At 31.9% G+C, this 18210-nt stretch overlaps 1 protein-coding gene across 1 annotated transcript; it reads right to left on the minus strand.

Annotated features, from left to right (window-relative positions):
* Positions 1-1336: 1336 nt before the first annotated feature.
* On the minus strand, positions 1337-17935 carry LOC145248062 (SE-cephalotoxin-like). Its single transcript, XM_080109823.1, has 2 exons — positions 17830-17935; positions 1337-4684 (listed from the first exon to the last, which is right to left on the minus strand). The coding sequence occupies exon 2, from the start codon at positions 4658-4660 to the stop codon at positions 1502-1504; it is 3159 nt and encodes a 1052-aa protein (XP_079965949.1). The 5' UTR covers positions 4661-4684; positions 17830-17935; the 3' UTR covers positions 1337-1501.
* Between the last annotated feature and the right edge of the window lie 275 nt (positions 17936-18210).

Consider the following 18210-nt stretch of genomic DNA (forward strand, 5'->3'; position numbering starts at 1 on the left):
TTGTTTTTTTTGCTTAACTAAATTATGTGCTCAACTTTTAAATTGTTTTAACGCCAATACGTAGTTAAAGAAAACTAAATTGTTTTGGAATATTAAAATAATTTCCAACGCTATGGAAAATGTTTACGCATTCATTTATCTTTCTTTTATCATCGCTTATGTTTGAATTCATGTTTTGAAATATGACGTAAATCATAAATTTATGACATCATACTAAACCATAATCATAATTATAATAAGTAATGTTTATGAAATCACATTAAGACTATAATTATAATTATAATAAGTAATGTTTGAAGCTCTATGTATAAGGAAGTCGACACGAGGCCCATTGGGTGCCACCGTTACCTGAAGTCAAATATATACGAAGAGTAATCAATAAATAAGAGCCTGATCAATAAAAGTATCATGAGAAGCAGCAGTAGCAATGAATGTTGTTTTTAACGATCGACTGTGTATTGGATAAAAACTTTTCAACCAATCAAAAGTGCAAAAATATTCACCTCTAAATATCGCGCGTATATATGAAACCTAACGACACACTTTTCATGATTACTTTGGTAGTTTTCCTACGCACATAGACAAATACAGTCAATACCTTTGGGGCCAAAGACTCCACCGGCAGACACAACAATACGTTCACGAGTAACGGTACCCATAACGTTAACACACACACACACACACACACACACACACACACACACACACGCACGCACGCACGCACGCACGCACGCGCGCGCCCCTCTCTCTCTCACTCTCTCTTTCATTGGAAAACAAAGACAAACTAATGCACACATCTACAATGCGAATATCCTTGGCCTTTTGGTCAAGGTCGGGGTGTAGTGTCTGTTCCGGCAGATGCTGCAAGCAAAGACCATATGTGGGGGCAGCCCCACATATAAGACCTTGGTCAATGTAGGGGCAACCCTTCATACCAATTGTCACTATCCAGCTCCCCTACTCCCCGGGGAGTTGGTCCCCATTTCCCCCTTCACTCACATTAAAAATCGGCCTTGTGCCTAATTTGCTCAGTGGGGGAGCAAATAAATACCATCTGTTCTTCAGATACTGCACTTGCATTTCTTGTTCTCTTTCGGTGGAGGAGAAATCCTTCACGACTGAGACAATTTTAATTTTTGTACCTTTTCTCCACGTTAAAAAACGACCCTGGTGTCTAACTCTGTCCCGTGGGGAGGCATAGTAAATAGGTACAATGCGAATATGTGAACACTGATGAAGTACTTTTCCCGCCATTTGTAACAGGTTTTACACATGTAACCAATAAAAGAAGTAAAACAAAATTGAAGAACTGAAAACAAAAATAACAGAAGCAAAATTATAGTAGGAATATAACTGTTTTATTTTTTTTTTTTTATTACATAAAATTAATTAACAATTTTAATAGCGACGAAAAACACGTCAAACGTCTCTTCTGTTCATTATTTCTAATGATATCATTTCACTCAATTCTGTCGAGTCGTCTTTGAATGGTGGTTATTGTCTATTGAATATAAATCTGCCAACTGCTCGCTTTACAATTTATACTTCTATTCCTCTCTCGCTTTTTAAAGCAATCACTTTGATTTATCTCTTTGTAATACCCCTTGCCTCTTATGGCACCGTTACCGTTTGAAACGACCACCACATCTCCCGCCTTTACTGGACCCCTAGCTTGAGGATCGTCGTAGTTTATAATGTCGAATTCGTACTCTTTACATCCCCCTTTACTACTGAAATCAAAACTTCCATATCTCACCTCGCAAGTGTAAGTCATACAGTATTTCGTATAACACCGGAACCAGCGATAATGATAATTGGTTTTGCGATAGTAGAGGGCGATCTTATCGCCATACCTAATAGCCTTGCCAGATTTACCGTTCTGGTAATTTCCGTAAACAAGCATCGACTGCCCAGGGCAGTTTTTCCATTCGTAATCAGTAACATCGTCTCCTTTAATGCAGCGGTCTAAATACGCCCGACCATAATATAAATTGGCTTGAACGTAGTCTGTATACTGGACGCTGAGCCAATCCATCGAATAGTCCATATTACGAAGGGCGATTCTGTTACCAGAGCGCAAATATTTACATTTCGTAGACGACTCGTCGGTTCCATCTAGACAATCGTCAATTCCATCGCACACCTGAGAAATACTTAGACATGTGCTATTATCGCATTTAAATTTACCGAATTTCACGTGACAACAATCTTGCACGAAGCATTTTCGCTTGACAACGGCCTGGCCTTGGCATTGACCACCGCTTGGGTCTCCCTGGCAGGTTCGTCTTCGTAATTGAATACCATCGCCACAAGTGGCAGAACACGGTTCCCATTGAGACCACGGAGACCACTTCGCTAGGCATCTTGGTGTGGCACTCCATTGCAGCTTACCACGCGAATTGACACATTCGATATTCTGCGGTTCGGCTACTCGTCCCCCAACGCAGGACAATTTCACTCTCATACCCTCAAAGCTTAACATGTTGCCACATCCGTTTTGCCTGAGGTGAGTGACGTTTAATGGCGGGCAACTTGTGCGTTCCCAGTATCGGGCATAATTTCGCATACGTCGTTTTGAATCACGTACCAATTGTTTCGCGCTCGCCTGCATCGTTTTCATATGTTCCTCCGTGAGGTAGTTGCTTTGGAAATGATAATGGGCAAGGATCGCCTCAGCCGCCATGATGTCCAACTGACTCAGTCGTTCGAACAACTTACTCGCTTCGAGTCCATATTCTTCCGTACAAGCATCTCGGTCAGTAGCAATCATCCGTTTAAAAGTGTTAAAGAAATCCTTACCCTTTGTGTCTGTAAAACCGTCGGCTAGGATGGCGTTTGACAGCTGCTGAAACATGAAATTAATTGGATTCAGAGACAAAAATGTCTTCATTCTCCGATTGAAAGCGTCAATACTAATCTTTTGTTTACTATAATTAAAGCTGAGCTTTAATATATAATCCAACTTTTGTAGATCTCGAATATATTTGATCAAAATCTGTGTCAACTCGAACTGGTTATTAATCCGTCGCATCATTTTTTTTAACTGCTTCGATAGATTCTCTGATTGAATCAAAATATTTGCCAACGAAGGAACTTTAAACGCATCTTTATAGCCAGTTTGTAGATCCGAAACAAGTTTCATAACGTTTTTATTCATTTGTATTTTTTCTTCACATGTTTTCCCTTCATAACCCGATTGACAAAAACACTGGAATTGATCGGTATATGGAATTATTTTACACTCGCCATGGTTGTTGCATCGATGGTCACATGGGTTTCCAGGCGATTTGAATCCTGCTGCAACCCAGAAGGTATCGTGTTTCCTTTCATTCTTAACAAGATTTGATCCTCTTTGATTGATAAAAGCTTTTACTTCCGGATAAGTTTTTGCTCGACATTTGTTCTTGCTGAGCATGTCTCCGGAAATGGCGACGCGACTGGTATGGCACCTCTTGCAGATACTTAGGAAGACAACAGTCTTAGCCTTTCCGATGTCTTGACACTGAGATTTCTCGTCTGTACCCTGCCAAGTGACAGCTAGATTCCAACCGTATGATCCAACTTTTTCCATTTCATAAAATTGATTTCCCGATGTCGCATTAACCTCTGCTCCAATCATTCTCTGGAGATTCACAACCGACCAACTGTACCAAGGATATGTCTTCGAAAGCTCTTTCTTAATGTTTACTAGTAGTTTTATTATCCCAAGGTGTGAGTCTCGCTTGGCTATCTCGATGATAGAATTCTTTGATCGAAGGATTGATGTTTCTTTACAGCGCCAAAGGCGGGATTCGTATGCTGTCCGAATATACAGCAAAGCGTCGAGATACTTTTGAATGTTCGGCATCTCCATCTGCTTGAAGGCGTGATAGGCTTGAACCAATTGAGAACCTTGCATAAAAATCCGTTTCACATGTAGATAGACATTCGATAATCGGATAACGTCACACTCAGATTCCTTAATCAGTTCTTGAAATAGGTTCGTTTGTTGAATTGAATCGGACGTGGTGGTAATTCGCATCAGATTGTTGATATTTGCTTCAATTTGGTTGTTCTCGAAAAATAAGATAAAATTCTCAGCTATAATTCGCCGCCTATTTATTTCGGACACTTTCGACATTGCTGAATAAGTTTCAATCAGTTTCTCGATCCCGTTCGATACCGAGTATTGCCAGGGCATATAATTCGACAAGAGTGCTTGCAGTTCGACCTTATCATCCAACCGGCCCAACCGATCGCTTATGTCGTCAAGCTTTTTGTTCACGCCGTCGAACATATCCGTAATGGCCTGCAAATCGGATGTGGTTGAGACCACAGACAGCAAACTCAAAAAGCCGCTCATTACACTAAACATAGAGCAAAACTTTTTCATACTGTTGCCAATTGAAGATATTTTGGCAGGCGACTTTTTGTTTTTGTCTTTGATCGTTTCCAAGCGTTTATCGAAGTCCGTATTGACCTCTTCGAGGGTCGTCAACAAGAAAATTGACGGAGTTTCAAATTGTTTCACCAAGGGGGTTTCGACTTCTGTTGAACTCGTTGTGTTCATCATTTGAATAATGTCGAGTTCAGTATTATTAACCATTACGGTTGCTCCACTGATCCCCAACAACGGAAGGGCAAATAAAAGCAGCACCCACGGCCATGATGACCCCATCATTTTTTCCGTAAGATTACTTCTGGGCTGAAAAAAAAAAAAGAGAAAAGAAAATAAATGAATAAGAAGCATAAAAAATTAAAAAAAAAAGACAAAAACAAAAACAACAAAACTGAACAAAATGGAATAATCAAGTTCAACTATTGCATAGCCAGTGCGGGTCTTTCATTCTGAAATGAAAATCATGGTGGATTAGTTAAAGGGGTCCCGAAATGAGCGACGAATTTGTTGAATGATTGACGGGTGTGAGGTCAAATCAGGACACCGGTGGATGGCGGAAGTCAAGAGACGTCATTTCCATCGATGTGTATCGTGATTTTTTTTTGCCAGTTAAATTTTACAGCGATCAGAAGCGTCAGACGATGGTTCATCTCAAGCTCTAGCGCGGATAGAAGAGAAATAATCATTAAATGGCCTAGCATAAGGAGGCAATACCCCTCTTTGGTGTTGATCATCATATGTAATATTACTATTTGATGTCTAATCTCGGTGCTGATGATGATACTTTATTCAAATAAAATAATTGTCTCGTCTCATCGTCTTGGAAACGATCGCACACTGATTGATTGTTGATGTTGAGTTCTTAGTGACTAAATAAATGATTTTTCCATAGGGTGAGCCAAACGTAGGTAGACACAGCACGTTCACCAAAGTTCACCCCAATGGGTCTTTTTCTTTTGAGGAATACGTGATCTTTAAATAAATGTTGTTGTTTTTACTATCCACCTACTTTTGGCTCACCTTGTATGTATAATTGCCTTAATTGATTTCTACCGATCTTTTTCATATGAATAAAACATCCATTTTTAAATAATACTTGTGCCCTGTAATCGATCAATGGAAGAGACGGTACGTAAGGTTTCTTATAATGGGCGTGTATATTGTATATTATACATATAATACTGACAAATTTTAAATAAAACGAATCAATCTCAAATCTAAAAAGCTGAAGTTCAAATAGAATAAACTAATAATTCATTCTATCATTTGCTGTGGGTGTTTTTAATTCGAAGTAAAAGTATATTTAATTTTGAAGTTATTTTTTAAATTTGAATATGAAATTTTAAATTTTGAATTTGAAGGCGAGATTTAATTAAGTCAGGTTGAGAATTATAACTAGAAAAATAAAGTTTTAATTTATTACTAGCAGGGACGCCTGGCGTAGCCCGGTTGTAAAATATACTTAAATATATTTTAATTTATGCAGACGTCGTATATATTATTATAGAGCCAATTTTCTGTCGATTCTTATATATTATAAAGTTATGATTTTAAAAATAAAATATTATAGCCGTATATGTCGGTGCACCAGCTTGAATCGAAACCAAAACTATATATATATATATATATATGTGTGTGTGTGTATATATATATATATGTGTATATATATGTGTGTGTATATATATATGTGTGTATATATATGTGTATATATATGTGTATATATATGTGTATATATATATATATATGTGTATATATATGTGTGTGTATATATATGTGTATATATATGTGTGTATATATATATGTGTGCATATATATATATATATATATATATATATATATATATATATATATATATATATATATATATATATATGCTAGACTACCCGTGACCCGTTAGGTCAGTATGTTATATTAGCTATGGAATTCATGCATGAGCGTGACACTTGTGACGTAAAGAAAATAGTTTTTTTTTGACATAACAGAAACGTTTCTATGAAAGTATATTAAAATGAAAAAAGAATATAGATAGATTTCTATGAGTCGTTCTGTTTATTGATTATTGATTATTTTTGAAAAAAAATTACAGTTCCTGAATTATAAGTGATTGGCCATACTTATAGGTAAATGTGCACTGAACCTATTATAGTTAAATTCAAATTTTGATATCTGCTTTTTTTTTTTACATCGTTCATTTCTGTATTACGTTTAAGTTATTTTAAACTCCACTCTTCCCATGTTAAACAATAATTTCGAAAAAATAACATTAATATTTCAGCGTCCCAATTGTTCTTTTGTTTTTTGTTTATTTTAAACCCCACTCTTCCCATGTTAAATAATAATTTCGAAATAATAACGTTAATGTTTCAGCGTCCCAATTGTTCCTTTTTTTTTCGCGATTAAACTATCCAAATAAACAGTTGTTGATACCTCTGCTTTTTTTTACATCGTTCATTTCTGTATTATGTTTAAGTTATTTTAAACCCCACTCTTCCCATGTTAAATAATAATTTCGAAATAATAACGTTAATATTTCAGTGCACAGGTCATGCGCGTATGCGCAACCGGATGTCGTAAACCAAAAAGTTGGTTACTGACATCGTTACAAGGTCATTTGAGTTAGTTCCTTCAGTTATAATCGAAACTGAAACCAAAACCTGAAGAATTCTTGGTAGAGTTATATATATATATATATATATATATATATATATATATATATGTGTGTGTGTGTGTGTGTGTGTGTGTGTGTGTGTGTGCGTATATATATATATATATATATATATATATATAACAAAAACAGATGTTTTGAGTGCTATCAGCTATAATCGAAATCGAAACGAAAACTTACGAAGAATTCTTGGTAAAATTATTTATTACAAGAAATAGGTCATAACAATTAAACGACAGCCATTCGTGAAAAAGATGTAATTGTGACACACAAAGTAACACACACGCTATCGTATTAATATATAGATTATTATCATTATTATTATTATTATTAGTAGTAGTAGTAGTATTAGTAGTAGTAGTAAGAGGAGGAGGAGTATTCAGTTCTCACACTGGTCGTTACCAGCTGATGATGACCAGTGGTTTTCCCTGAAATACATGCGAGAGCACGACTCTTCACTATTCAGTACTCTCTGTTCTCTTCTAATGTTGCCACACTTCATATTCCACAGTTCTCGAGTTGCAAATATTTAGTTTTCTTTTCTACCTCCTTCAGCTTCAAGCAGTGATCGGTTGTGACGACGGAATCCACAATTTGACAGATGATTTCCCTTTTGCTGACGATTATCTTGTCTGGTCTTTTACCTGAAATGAGTCTGCCTGTATTTAAGACCTTCGTAGTGCTTTATGTCGTCCATGTTTCACTACTGCCCCCGGTTTAAGTTTGCACAATTTATCTGTGCATTCAAAATATAATTTGTATAGTTCCCAGTTAACTATCTTCTAAACCCAAGCATACTCATTAAAAAAAAATATGCCAGTTTGCTGCCTTTACAGTAATTGCTGCATTCACAATATCTACATTTGCTGCATTCATAGTATCCACATTGACTGTTTTCTGTGGTGATCAGTAGAAATTCCGTTTTTGGTCCCCCGACAAAAGGAGGGTAGACCTGTAAATTCATCCTTGTCTCTCCGTTCGTCTGTCCGCACTTTTCTCAATAACCACGCTTTGAAATTGTTTTACATTTTGCACAAACATTAAACATGATATGAGTAAAAAACTAACAGAACGGATTTTCCAGGAAAACTCCGCCCTACCCCCCCCCCCCTCTATGGGTGCCTTTCTGGTTAAAATGGCTAAAATTGACACTTTTGTGCTTATTAAAAAAATTGATGCCTTGGATTTTTATGAAACTTTCTGAAAAGTTGTAACTAACTGATTTCTATATAATTTTGTTTGTCTATACTTCGCTATAACCCTTGGGTGAACCCCAGGTGCTCTTTTAGGGCTAATAAAGACACTCCATTTCTACTATTTTACCATGTTTGTCCAAAATGTTCTGTGTATGTCTATTTAGCAGTTTTGCATGGTGCTGAACCCAATTTTAAATATGTTAAGGCCTGGGGACCAGTGGCGGCTCGTGCCTGAGATTATTGGGGGTGCTGCTGCTGCTTCAAAAATTTTACGCATTGTTTTAATATCGTGTAAAAGAAATTCGAATATGTAAGGAAATATTTAATCAAATAATAAACAAACATTCAAATAAATATTCAAATATATAACACAGGCAAATAATCAATAACAAATGGATAATACGCAAAAATAATTATTAAAATATTTTTTAAATTGTGTACACTTTACAGAATAATGAAAATAATATATACATTTATTCCTTTTAAACTTTTCAGATTGAATAAAAGTTTGCGTTTTTTGCTTTTTTTTGTATTTCTTTTGCAAACAAACGAAAAGCATTTTTAAGAATACATCTTATTTACAATTTACAATTTTTTAATAACTTATTTTTTATATAAAAAAAAGAAATTTGAATAGCGTTTTATTTAATAAGTTTTATTTCCAAAATTTATTTTTAAAATGTATTCATAACAAAACGTATTTGTGAATAAAATGCAAAATAAAAAAAGTTTACATTTTTATATAGTGAGCAAACAAAAATATTTAAAGAAACAAAATTTTATTTACAAATCTTTTAACAACTTGCTTTTTATATAAAAAGAACAAACAAACTTGGCTATTTACTGACCTTCCCATGCCGGTAAAAATCGACATAAAGTGGAGATTTATTATAAAAAAATAGGGTGTCATATATAAGCATTATAAAACATCGAATTTAATGTAGCTTTCTCCCCAAAGAAAACAAAAAATTAAAATTGTCTCAGTCCAGAAGGATTTCTAATTACTTTTTTAATGTGTATTATTTGCCCCATCTACTAACAAATTCAATGTAAAGTTTTAAAATGCATAATTATAAAAACTGTTTATTTATTTACAAACACATTTTAATTTAAAAAAGTCTTGTGCAAAAAAAAAAACAACAACATTTTTCAAAGTGTAAAACTTCTAACATTGTCCTCGTTGGAGGCAAATAAATGCTAAAAAAAATTTATATCTAAAACATACAAGTTAAAAAGATTTCTAACTAAAATGTATTTTCAACATAAAATGTTTCTTTGCTTGTTTGCTTCTAGGGAAAAATGTAAACAATTTTTTCTTTGTTTTTTTTTTTTTGTAAAGTTTAGTTGTTGCAAAATAAATAGCATTTAAAAGTACTTAAAACAAACAAACAAAAAGGCAGGTAGATGGAAAAGTAATTTTATTTTATGGTAAGATTTATTTATTGTATATTTGATTTTTACCCTTAGTCGCGTGTTAGCTTCACTGCTAAATCCCCGAATACTTAAAAAAAAAAACAAAAAAAAACAAACAAACAAAAAAAAAGGTTATGCATATTATATATTTCCGTCTGCTACCGAATTAAATCGCAACGCTAAAAGTGTGCGTATTTAAAAAAAGAAAGAAAGCACAATATTTTATGTACAAGAACACGTTATATGCACATTTTAATAATAATTAAAAAAAAAATGTAAATAATCCTCCTTTTTTTTTCAATAACAAAATGTTATCATATTTATAAGTACAGGCGCACACTCTAAGCAAACACCGAATTTCACGAGCATCTGAAACGCGGAACTGCGCGAAGCGACAGTTCCCCAGTGGCCGTTATCGTCTGTCTATAAGTGCGCATGCGCAGAAGAGAATTTCATTAAGAAAGTGTAACTGTGAATTTCACAGCTCCAAGCAAGTTTTATTTTTATTTTTATATGAATTTGTAGATACCGACATTAAACTTAATGATTTTTTGATGTACACATAGAAAAAATAAAATAATAATAATAAAAAACAAACGTATTATTTTTAATTTTATCATTAATATTGTGTAGAAATAATTTGGGGGTGCTGCAGTCCCACAGCTCCATGCACGAGCCGCCACTGCTGGGGACTTTTGGGGCAAATGATGGACTTCGTCATTTTGTTTTTTACATGGTGCAGAACTCAAATTTAGATATGTTAAGGCCTAAAACTGTACCGTTTGTTAATTTTCACCAGGATTTGACGTCCGCTGGGGACTTTTGGGGCTAAATGGGGGGGGGGGGGAATGCTGAACTTTTTTATGTCTCGTTCACTGTGCACTCACGGGGAACCATGCCTGCTTGACTTGTTTCTTAAGTATTCATTTTGCAGCTTCTTGTGTACAATTTGTCTTATTAATCATATAAATAGTTCATGCAGTTCTGTCTCTTTCTATTTTTCGTTTCTTGTCCTTTTGTTTCAATGTTCTCCGCGTTGTTTGCTTTGGTGCTCTTTTGAGCGGTAGTTGCGTCATTTTTACATTTCGCATCCTCTTTCCCTCTTTCTTTCTATTTTAAGTAGTCAACATCAAAATTCGTGGAGAGTGCTTTGCTCATAGTCACGTTCTGTTTATTTTTTACACAATTTCTTGTCGTCTTCTTTTGTCTAGTTTATGAAGAGTTCTGAATATTTCAACAGGTACACTGTTCCGTTGTTTATTTTTTTTTATTAGGTTTCGACTAAATAATTTAGTTTCAAGATATTTTTTTCGTTCTTCTTTTGTGTTCTATTTTTGTAACAGAGCGCCGACGCGCGTATGCAAATGCCGGACCGTTTGCGATTAAAAAGACTAAAAAAGAGCATGTGCACAGACAGACCATCACGAGAAATCGTCGGTGACGTCACAGTTGTAACGAGAAGTCACGCGGGAGAATGAGGAAATAAATATCGTTGTTACAAAAAAAGAGTCGAGTTATTATTTGTCATATGTTCCCTGCGACATAGACTGCATACAACGTGTGGGTCTCGTGTGTAAACGTAAGTACTACATTACACTTTTATAATCCCATTCCTTGCTTCTTATTTCTAGAACGCCCATGTGTTCATAATTTTTGTGTCCGTTATGTATTCTTATTATTTTTAGATGGGAAAAATCTATAGCTTCCATTATGTTGAAGTTTTCTTTCTTAATTCCAAGTTGCGCGCAATGTTCTATCCCTAGTTAAATTGTTATATTCTGACTAAAGCTTATAGTTGTACTTATTCGAGATTAGAGATTCTGCAAGTAATTCAGGTCATTCTTATCCATAACGCAGTTTGTTTTATGTCACCCGCGGTTTTACTAATTATATACGACAAAGTAAAACACGACAAATGTACAACCAGGCAAAACAACCGTTCCTGCTGATTCATGTTATATTTTTGGCACGACAAATTGCCCCCGCTTTTTTTATTTTATTTATTTATTTTCTTTTTTTTTTTCGCTAAAACCTTCGTAAAAAATAAACAGCTTTTTTATGCTTAGGGTAAATATTAAAAAGAAATATGACTCAAATATTAAATATAAAAATGCTCCGTTAAATTTAAAAACTATATATTTGTTTACTTTTTAAAAATTGCAAATGTTTCTTTGTTATTTTATTTCTAGTAATAGCTTTGTTTTTTTTTTTAACAGTAAACGTTTATAAAAGTGACAATGAAAGTAAATATTTAAACAAATTACTCAATTTTCCCAAATCTTGACATGTAGTTTGAATAAAGAATACTTTTAATTTTTACAAGTATTTTTATCGGATAAAAAACTTTTAATTTTTACAAATATTTTTATCGGAATAAAAAACTTTTAATTTTTACAAATATTTTTATCGGAATAAAACACTTTTAATTTTTACAAATATTTTTATTGGAATAAAAAACTTTTAATTTTCACAAATATTTTTATCGGAATAAAACACTTTTAATTTCACAAATATTTTTATCGGAATAAAACACTTTTAATTTCACAAATATTTTTATCGGAATAAAACACTTTTAATTTCACAAATATTTTTATCGGAATAAAAACTTTTAATTTTCACAAATATTTTTATCGGAATAAAAAACTTTTAATTTCACAAATATTTTTATCGGAATAAAAACTTTTAATTTTCACAAATATTTTTATCGGAATAAAAACTTTTAATTTCACAAATATTTTTATCGGAATAAAAAACTTTTAATTTTCACAAATATTTTTATCGGAATAAAAAACTTTTAATTTCACAAATATTTTTATCGGAATAAAAACTTTTAATTTTCACAAATATTTTTATCGGAATAAAAACTTTTAATTTTCACAAATATTTTTATCGGATAAAAAACTTTTAATTTTCACAAATATTTTTATCGGATAAAAAACTTTTAATTTTTACAAATATTTTTATCGGAATAAAAACTTTTAATTTTCACAAATATTTTTATCGGAATAAAAACTTTTAATTTTCACAAATATTTTTATCGGAATAAAAACTTTTAATTTTCACAAATATTTTTATCGGAATAAAAACTTTTAATTTTCACAAATATTTTTATCGGATAAAAAACTTTTAATTTTTACAAATATTTTTATCGGAATAAAAACTTTTAATTTTCACAAATATTTTTATCGGAATAAAAACTTTTAATTTTCACAAATATTTTTATCGGAATAAAAACTTTTAATTTCACAAATATTTTTATCGGAATAAAAACTTTTAATTTTCACAAATATTTTTATCGGAATAAAAACTTTTAATTTTTACAAATATTTTTATCGGAATAAAAAACTTTTAATTTTCACAAATATTTTTATCGGATAAAAAACTTTTAATTTTTACAAATATTTTTATCGGAATAAAAACTTTTAATTTTCACAAATATTTTTATCGGAATAAAAACTTTTAATTTTCACAAATATTTTTATCGGAATAAAAACTTTTAATTTTCACAAATATTTTTATCGGAATAAAAACTTTTAATTTTCACAAATATTTTTATCGGAATAAAAACTTTTAATTTTTACAAATATTTTTATCGGAATAAAAAACTTTTAATTTTCACAAATATTTTTATCGGATAAAAAACTTTTAATTTTTACAAATATTTTTATCGGAATAAAAACTTTTAATTTTCACAAATATTTTTATCGGAATAAAAACTTTTAATTTTTACAAATATTTTTATCGGAATAAAAACTTTTAATTTTCACAAATATTTTTATCGGAATAAAAAACTTTTAATTTTTACAAATATTTTTATCGGAATAAAAACTTTTAATTTCACAAATATTTTTATCGGAATAAAAACTTTTAATTTTCACAAATATTTTTATCGGATAAAAAACTTTTAATTTTTACAAATATTTTTATCGGAATAAAAACTTTTAATTTTCACAAATATTTTTATCGGAATAAAAACTTTTAATTTTCACAAATATTTTTATCGGAATAAAAACTTTTAATTTCACAAATATTTTTATCGGAATAAAAACTTTTAATTTTCACAAATATTTTTATCGGAATAAAAACTTTTAATTTTTACAAATATTTTTATCGGAATAAAAAACTTTTAATTTTCACAAATATTTTTATCGGATAAAAAACTTTTAATTTTTACAAATATTTTTATCGGAATAAAAACTTTTAATTTTCACAAATATTTTTATCGGAATAAAAACTTTTAATTTTCACAAATATTTTTATCGGAATAAAAACTTTTAATTTTCACAAATATTTTTATCGGAATAAAAACTTTTAATTTTCACAAATATTTTTATCGGAATAAAAACTTTTAATTTTTACAAATATTTTTATCGGAATAAAAAACTTTTAATTTTCACAAATATTTTTATCGGATAAAAAACTTTTAATTTTTACAAATATTTTTATCGGAATAAAAACTTTTAATTTTCACAAATATTTTTATCGGAATAAAAACTTTTAATTTTTACAAATATTTTTATCGGAATAAAAACTTTTAATTTTCACAAATATTTTTATCGGAATAAAAAACTTTTAATTTTTACAAATATTTTTATCGGAATAAAAACTTTTAATTTTCACAAATATTTTTATCGGAATAAAAAACTTTTAATTTTTACAAATATTTTTATCGGAATAAAAACTTTTAATTTTCACAAATATTTTTATCGGAATAAAAAACTTTTAATTTTTACAAATATTTTTATCGGAATAAAAACTTTTAATTTTCACAAATATTTTTATCGGAATAAAAAACTTTTAATTTTCACAAATATTTTTATCGGAATAAAAACTTTTAATTTTCACAAATATTTTTATCGGAATAAAAACTTTTAATTTTTACAAATATTTTTATCGGAATAATTTTTTTTTAATTTTCACAAATATTTTTATCGGAATAAAAAACTTTTAATTTTCACAAATATTTTATCGGAATAAAACCAGCATGCCAGTCTGTTTTCATTAAAATGATTGTTTCTTGTTATTCTTGACATAGGAATCTCAGGTTGCTCGAATGAAGTGATTAAATATCACACGAATAGACACCAGGAGCAGTTGTCATACCTTGTACATTTGTCGTGCCTTAATTTATCGTGCATTAGTAAAACCTACGTATCATGCTTGTCATTTCTTAAATATGTTGGTTACTGACATGAGCGGCATAATGAAAACGAGCTGAGATATAGAATTCCTCTGAGAAATGTGTCTGTCTAATTTACTTTCGCCAGATGTTGTTCTCCAGTCTTCATTTACTGTTTCTTTCTCCATTAAATCATCAAATTTGTCTGGTATCTTAAGCATCTTTCAGCATTTGATCATCCACATTTGAAGGATTATGTCGTATGCTCATGTATAGCGGGCCCATGCCATGTCTATGCTAATTTTTCTAGTTACTATTCGATAATAAGTTTCGTAATTTTTAACTGATAATATACATTAGTCCATTAGGTAATAAATGTTGAAGATTTCATTAAAATTGAATAATTCTCCTAACTTTAGAGTTTAAGAAAACATTAGTTTGTTTAAAAAGAATAATAGATGTCCTTGAAGATTATGTAATCGAACGTGCAGAGTTCAAAACCCATCGACTGGTGCTACCGAATCAAGTTGTCTGAAGATACAGGTTTCCTAACCTTAAATGCACCAAGTATTTCTGTTATTGTTTTATGCATTTTCCTTCGTTAAACTCAATCATGTTCTGCAAAGTAAAAATAAACATTTTTTCTCTACAAAACACGCAAACCAAACAAACATCGAACCACATTAGATATATTGTGGCTAATTACGCACTAATATCGAGTGGAAAAAAGGTTGAAACCACTACCCCTTCCTCCAAAATTGATGAAATAATAACTGGGTTTTAATTCATAAAGTTTATCGACAAAAACAAGGAGGTGGCGGTGGCTTAGTGGTTAACGACATGAACCGATAATCTGGGTATGCCAAGTTGGAATCCTGTTCGTTCCACAGAAACACTTTCATATTTAAGGATGTAGGCAACCTTCATGTCATTCCTCACTTAAATGACCGATGTCTTTAAAGGAAGAAAGCTATCCATCGGGAAAATGAATGTCAATATTAATCACCTCATTCAATCATTCGAAATGAAAGAATGCGGGTCAACGATAACAATCATCAACAAAAAAATCAATCACGATTGGCAATCTTCGATTTTGCTACCAATCACAATTCTAGTATTAGTATACCAATAAGGCAAATGGTTTAACTATTTACATGAAAAGAATGATACCATTTTTGTAAGTTTAAAAAAAAAAAATCTTTACATTGTTATGTGATAGCCAGACAACGCCGGTTAGAAAATAATTATTCAGAATCTATCTATCTATCTATCTACCTATCTATCTATCTAGTTTTCTCTAGCTGACAGAATGCCAAAGATGAATCGTGGGAAACGATAGTTTAGCGGACTTTGCAGGTGCAAGGAACGGTCAGGGGTCATGATTTGACATAGATCAAACTCTATAACAGGCCTAAACTTGCACTGAAAATTAGGTAGATGGGGCTGAATCTGACGTGTCAAAAGTTCCGATTGGGGAAATTTAGTAAATTTGATTTAAGTTGATCGCTAGACACGAAAGAGACAAAATGTGAGAATCAAAGCCTCTTCAAAACGGGGCGACAGTTCCCAAATGGAACCAGAGAACAGAGCAAACCGAAGTTCGCCATTCGCCCCAGTCTACTGTGAAGAAACGCCTGTGGAGTGAATAAAAATATATATAAAAAGCCAACCATCATCTTGAGTCTATCTCGCATGTGTCTTTAGTTAGCAGAATCAGCTCCCTCAAGATGATCGATGATGGAATCCTCCAAGAGGCAGGAAGCAGGTATGTTTGTCAGATATGGGTATTATTTTATGTTCACACACACACACACACACACACACACACACACACACACACACACACACACACACATCCATAGAATTAACTAGACGATCATAGAGACACTAAAAAACAGCAATCTAACGGTAACGGCCAGACAAACAGTAGATAACAAATAAGACATATATCACATAAATAGATAAGAGAATATAAGAACGGTAAAAGAACCCTCCTCCTTATAAGAGACAACACGAAATTTCATTGTAGCATTTATGGGGACGGTTTCTTCACATTATTTAATCGCATTAAATCAGAGACGGTGTTGTAACACTAAAAGAAGTAATCTTGTGGCAACGACTTTAACAAATGGGAAATTCTAGTAAATAAACTTCATTCATGGAAGTTCTGCCCGACGTTGAACAAACATTGAATAAATGGAAAATTCTTCCACAGCTTTTGTAGTAAGCCAAGTTCTTGCCATGAAAGCTTTACCTGTATAAAGCAGATAGTTCTAGTCGTTTCATTGCGCCGAAGATCAAACGTGAAGATTAATTCCAACTGAAAACAGAATCTAAGGAGAAGAGAATACAAGTCGGCTGTTCTTAATCTGCGCATTTATCGACCAAAATGCTACAGCCCAATGAAGATAATATTTCACATTAACCCTGACAGACCAATCAAAATACTATTTCATATGACGAAAATGCTATTTCAAACTTAAGTACAATACTATTTGAAATGAAGCATGAAAGGCCAGTGATAATGCTATTCAAAACTTAACTCTGACAGATTGAAGAATGTGCTAATTGAGATTTAAGCTTATAACCCGATGAACATGCTATATTAAAATTAAGCTTGACAGACTGATGAAAATGTTATTTCAAACTTAAGTATGGTAGACCGACGAAAATGTTATTTAAAACTTAAATTTGACATATCCACAAAATTCTATTTCGAACTTAAGCCCGACAGACCGACAACAAATAACAGATGAACTAGAATGTTATTTAAACTTAACCCTGATAAACCGAAAAAAAAGCAATTTCAAACTTGTATAGCAAATCGACAAAAATGCTATTAGAAACTGAAGCACGATAGAGAACAAAAATGCTATTTCGAACTTAAGCATGACAGACCGACAAAAATTCTATTTGAAGCTTTAGCTTGATAGAGCGACAAAATGCTATTTCAAACTGAAGTATAACAAATCAACGAAAATCGTATTTCACACTTAATCGTGACTGATGGACTAATAAACAAAGATTCATAAAAAAATGAAAGAAAATGTGTACGTACTGAGTCTTGTATTTTATCTCTTCTGGCAAAGAATCGGGAAGGTGATGACACTGCGTTGTGTGGCTTCTCCTCTGCACAAGACACACGACAGTGTCGTCTTTTATAACAGGTGTCCGTTGGTTATGCACATAGAAATGAAGAGAGCGGGGAGTGGCATGGCGAGACGCATGGTAAGTCATCGTGCAGCTGCAAGTGGTTCCACCGTTCACTGGTATTCTACAGAGATCATGTGAGTTTCATTTGGGAAATCAATTTGGTTCAAATTGAACGCTAATTAGTGCAATTTGTATATCAAAAGCAGACGTGTCGCGTTTTATTTGTTGCGACTCGTGGAAATGTTTTTATTCTTAAAAATAATATATAAAACCACTCGTGTATAAC

The sequence above is a fragment of the Euprymna scolopes genome, chromosome 26 (assembly GCF_053919585.1).
Source record: "Euprymna scolopes isolate OS-2025 chromosome 26, ASM5391958v1, whole genome shotgun sequence".
In the NCBI taxonomy this organism is placed as follows: domain Eukaryota; kingdom Metazoa; phylum Mollusca; class Cephalopoda; order Sepiida; family Sepiolidae; genus Euprymna; species Euprymna scolopes.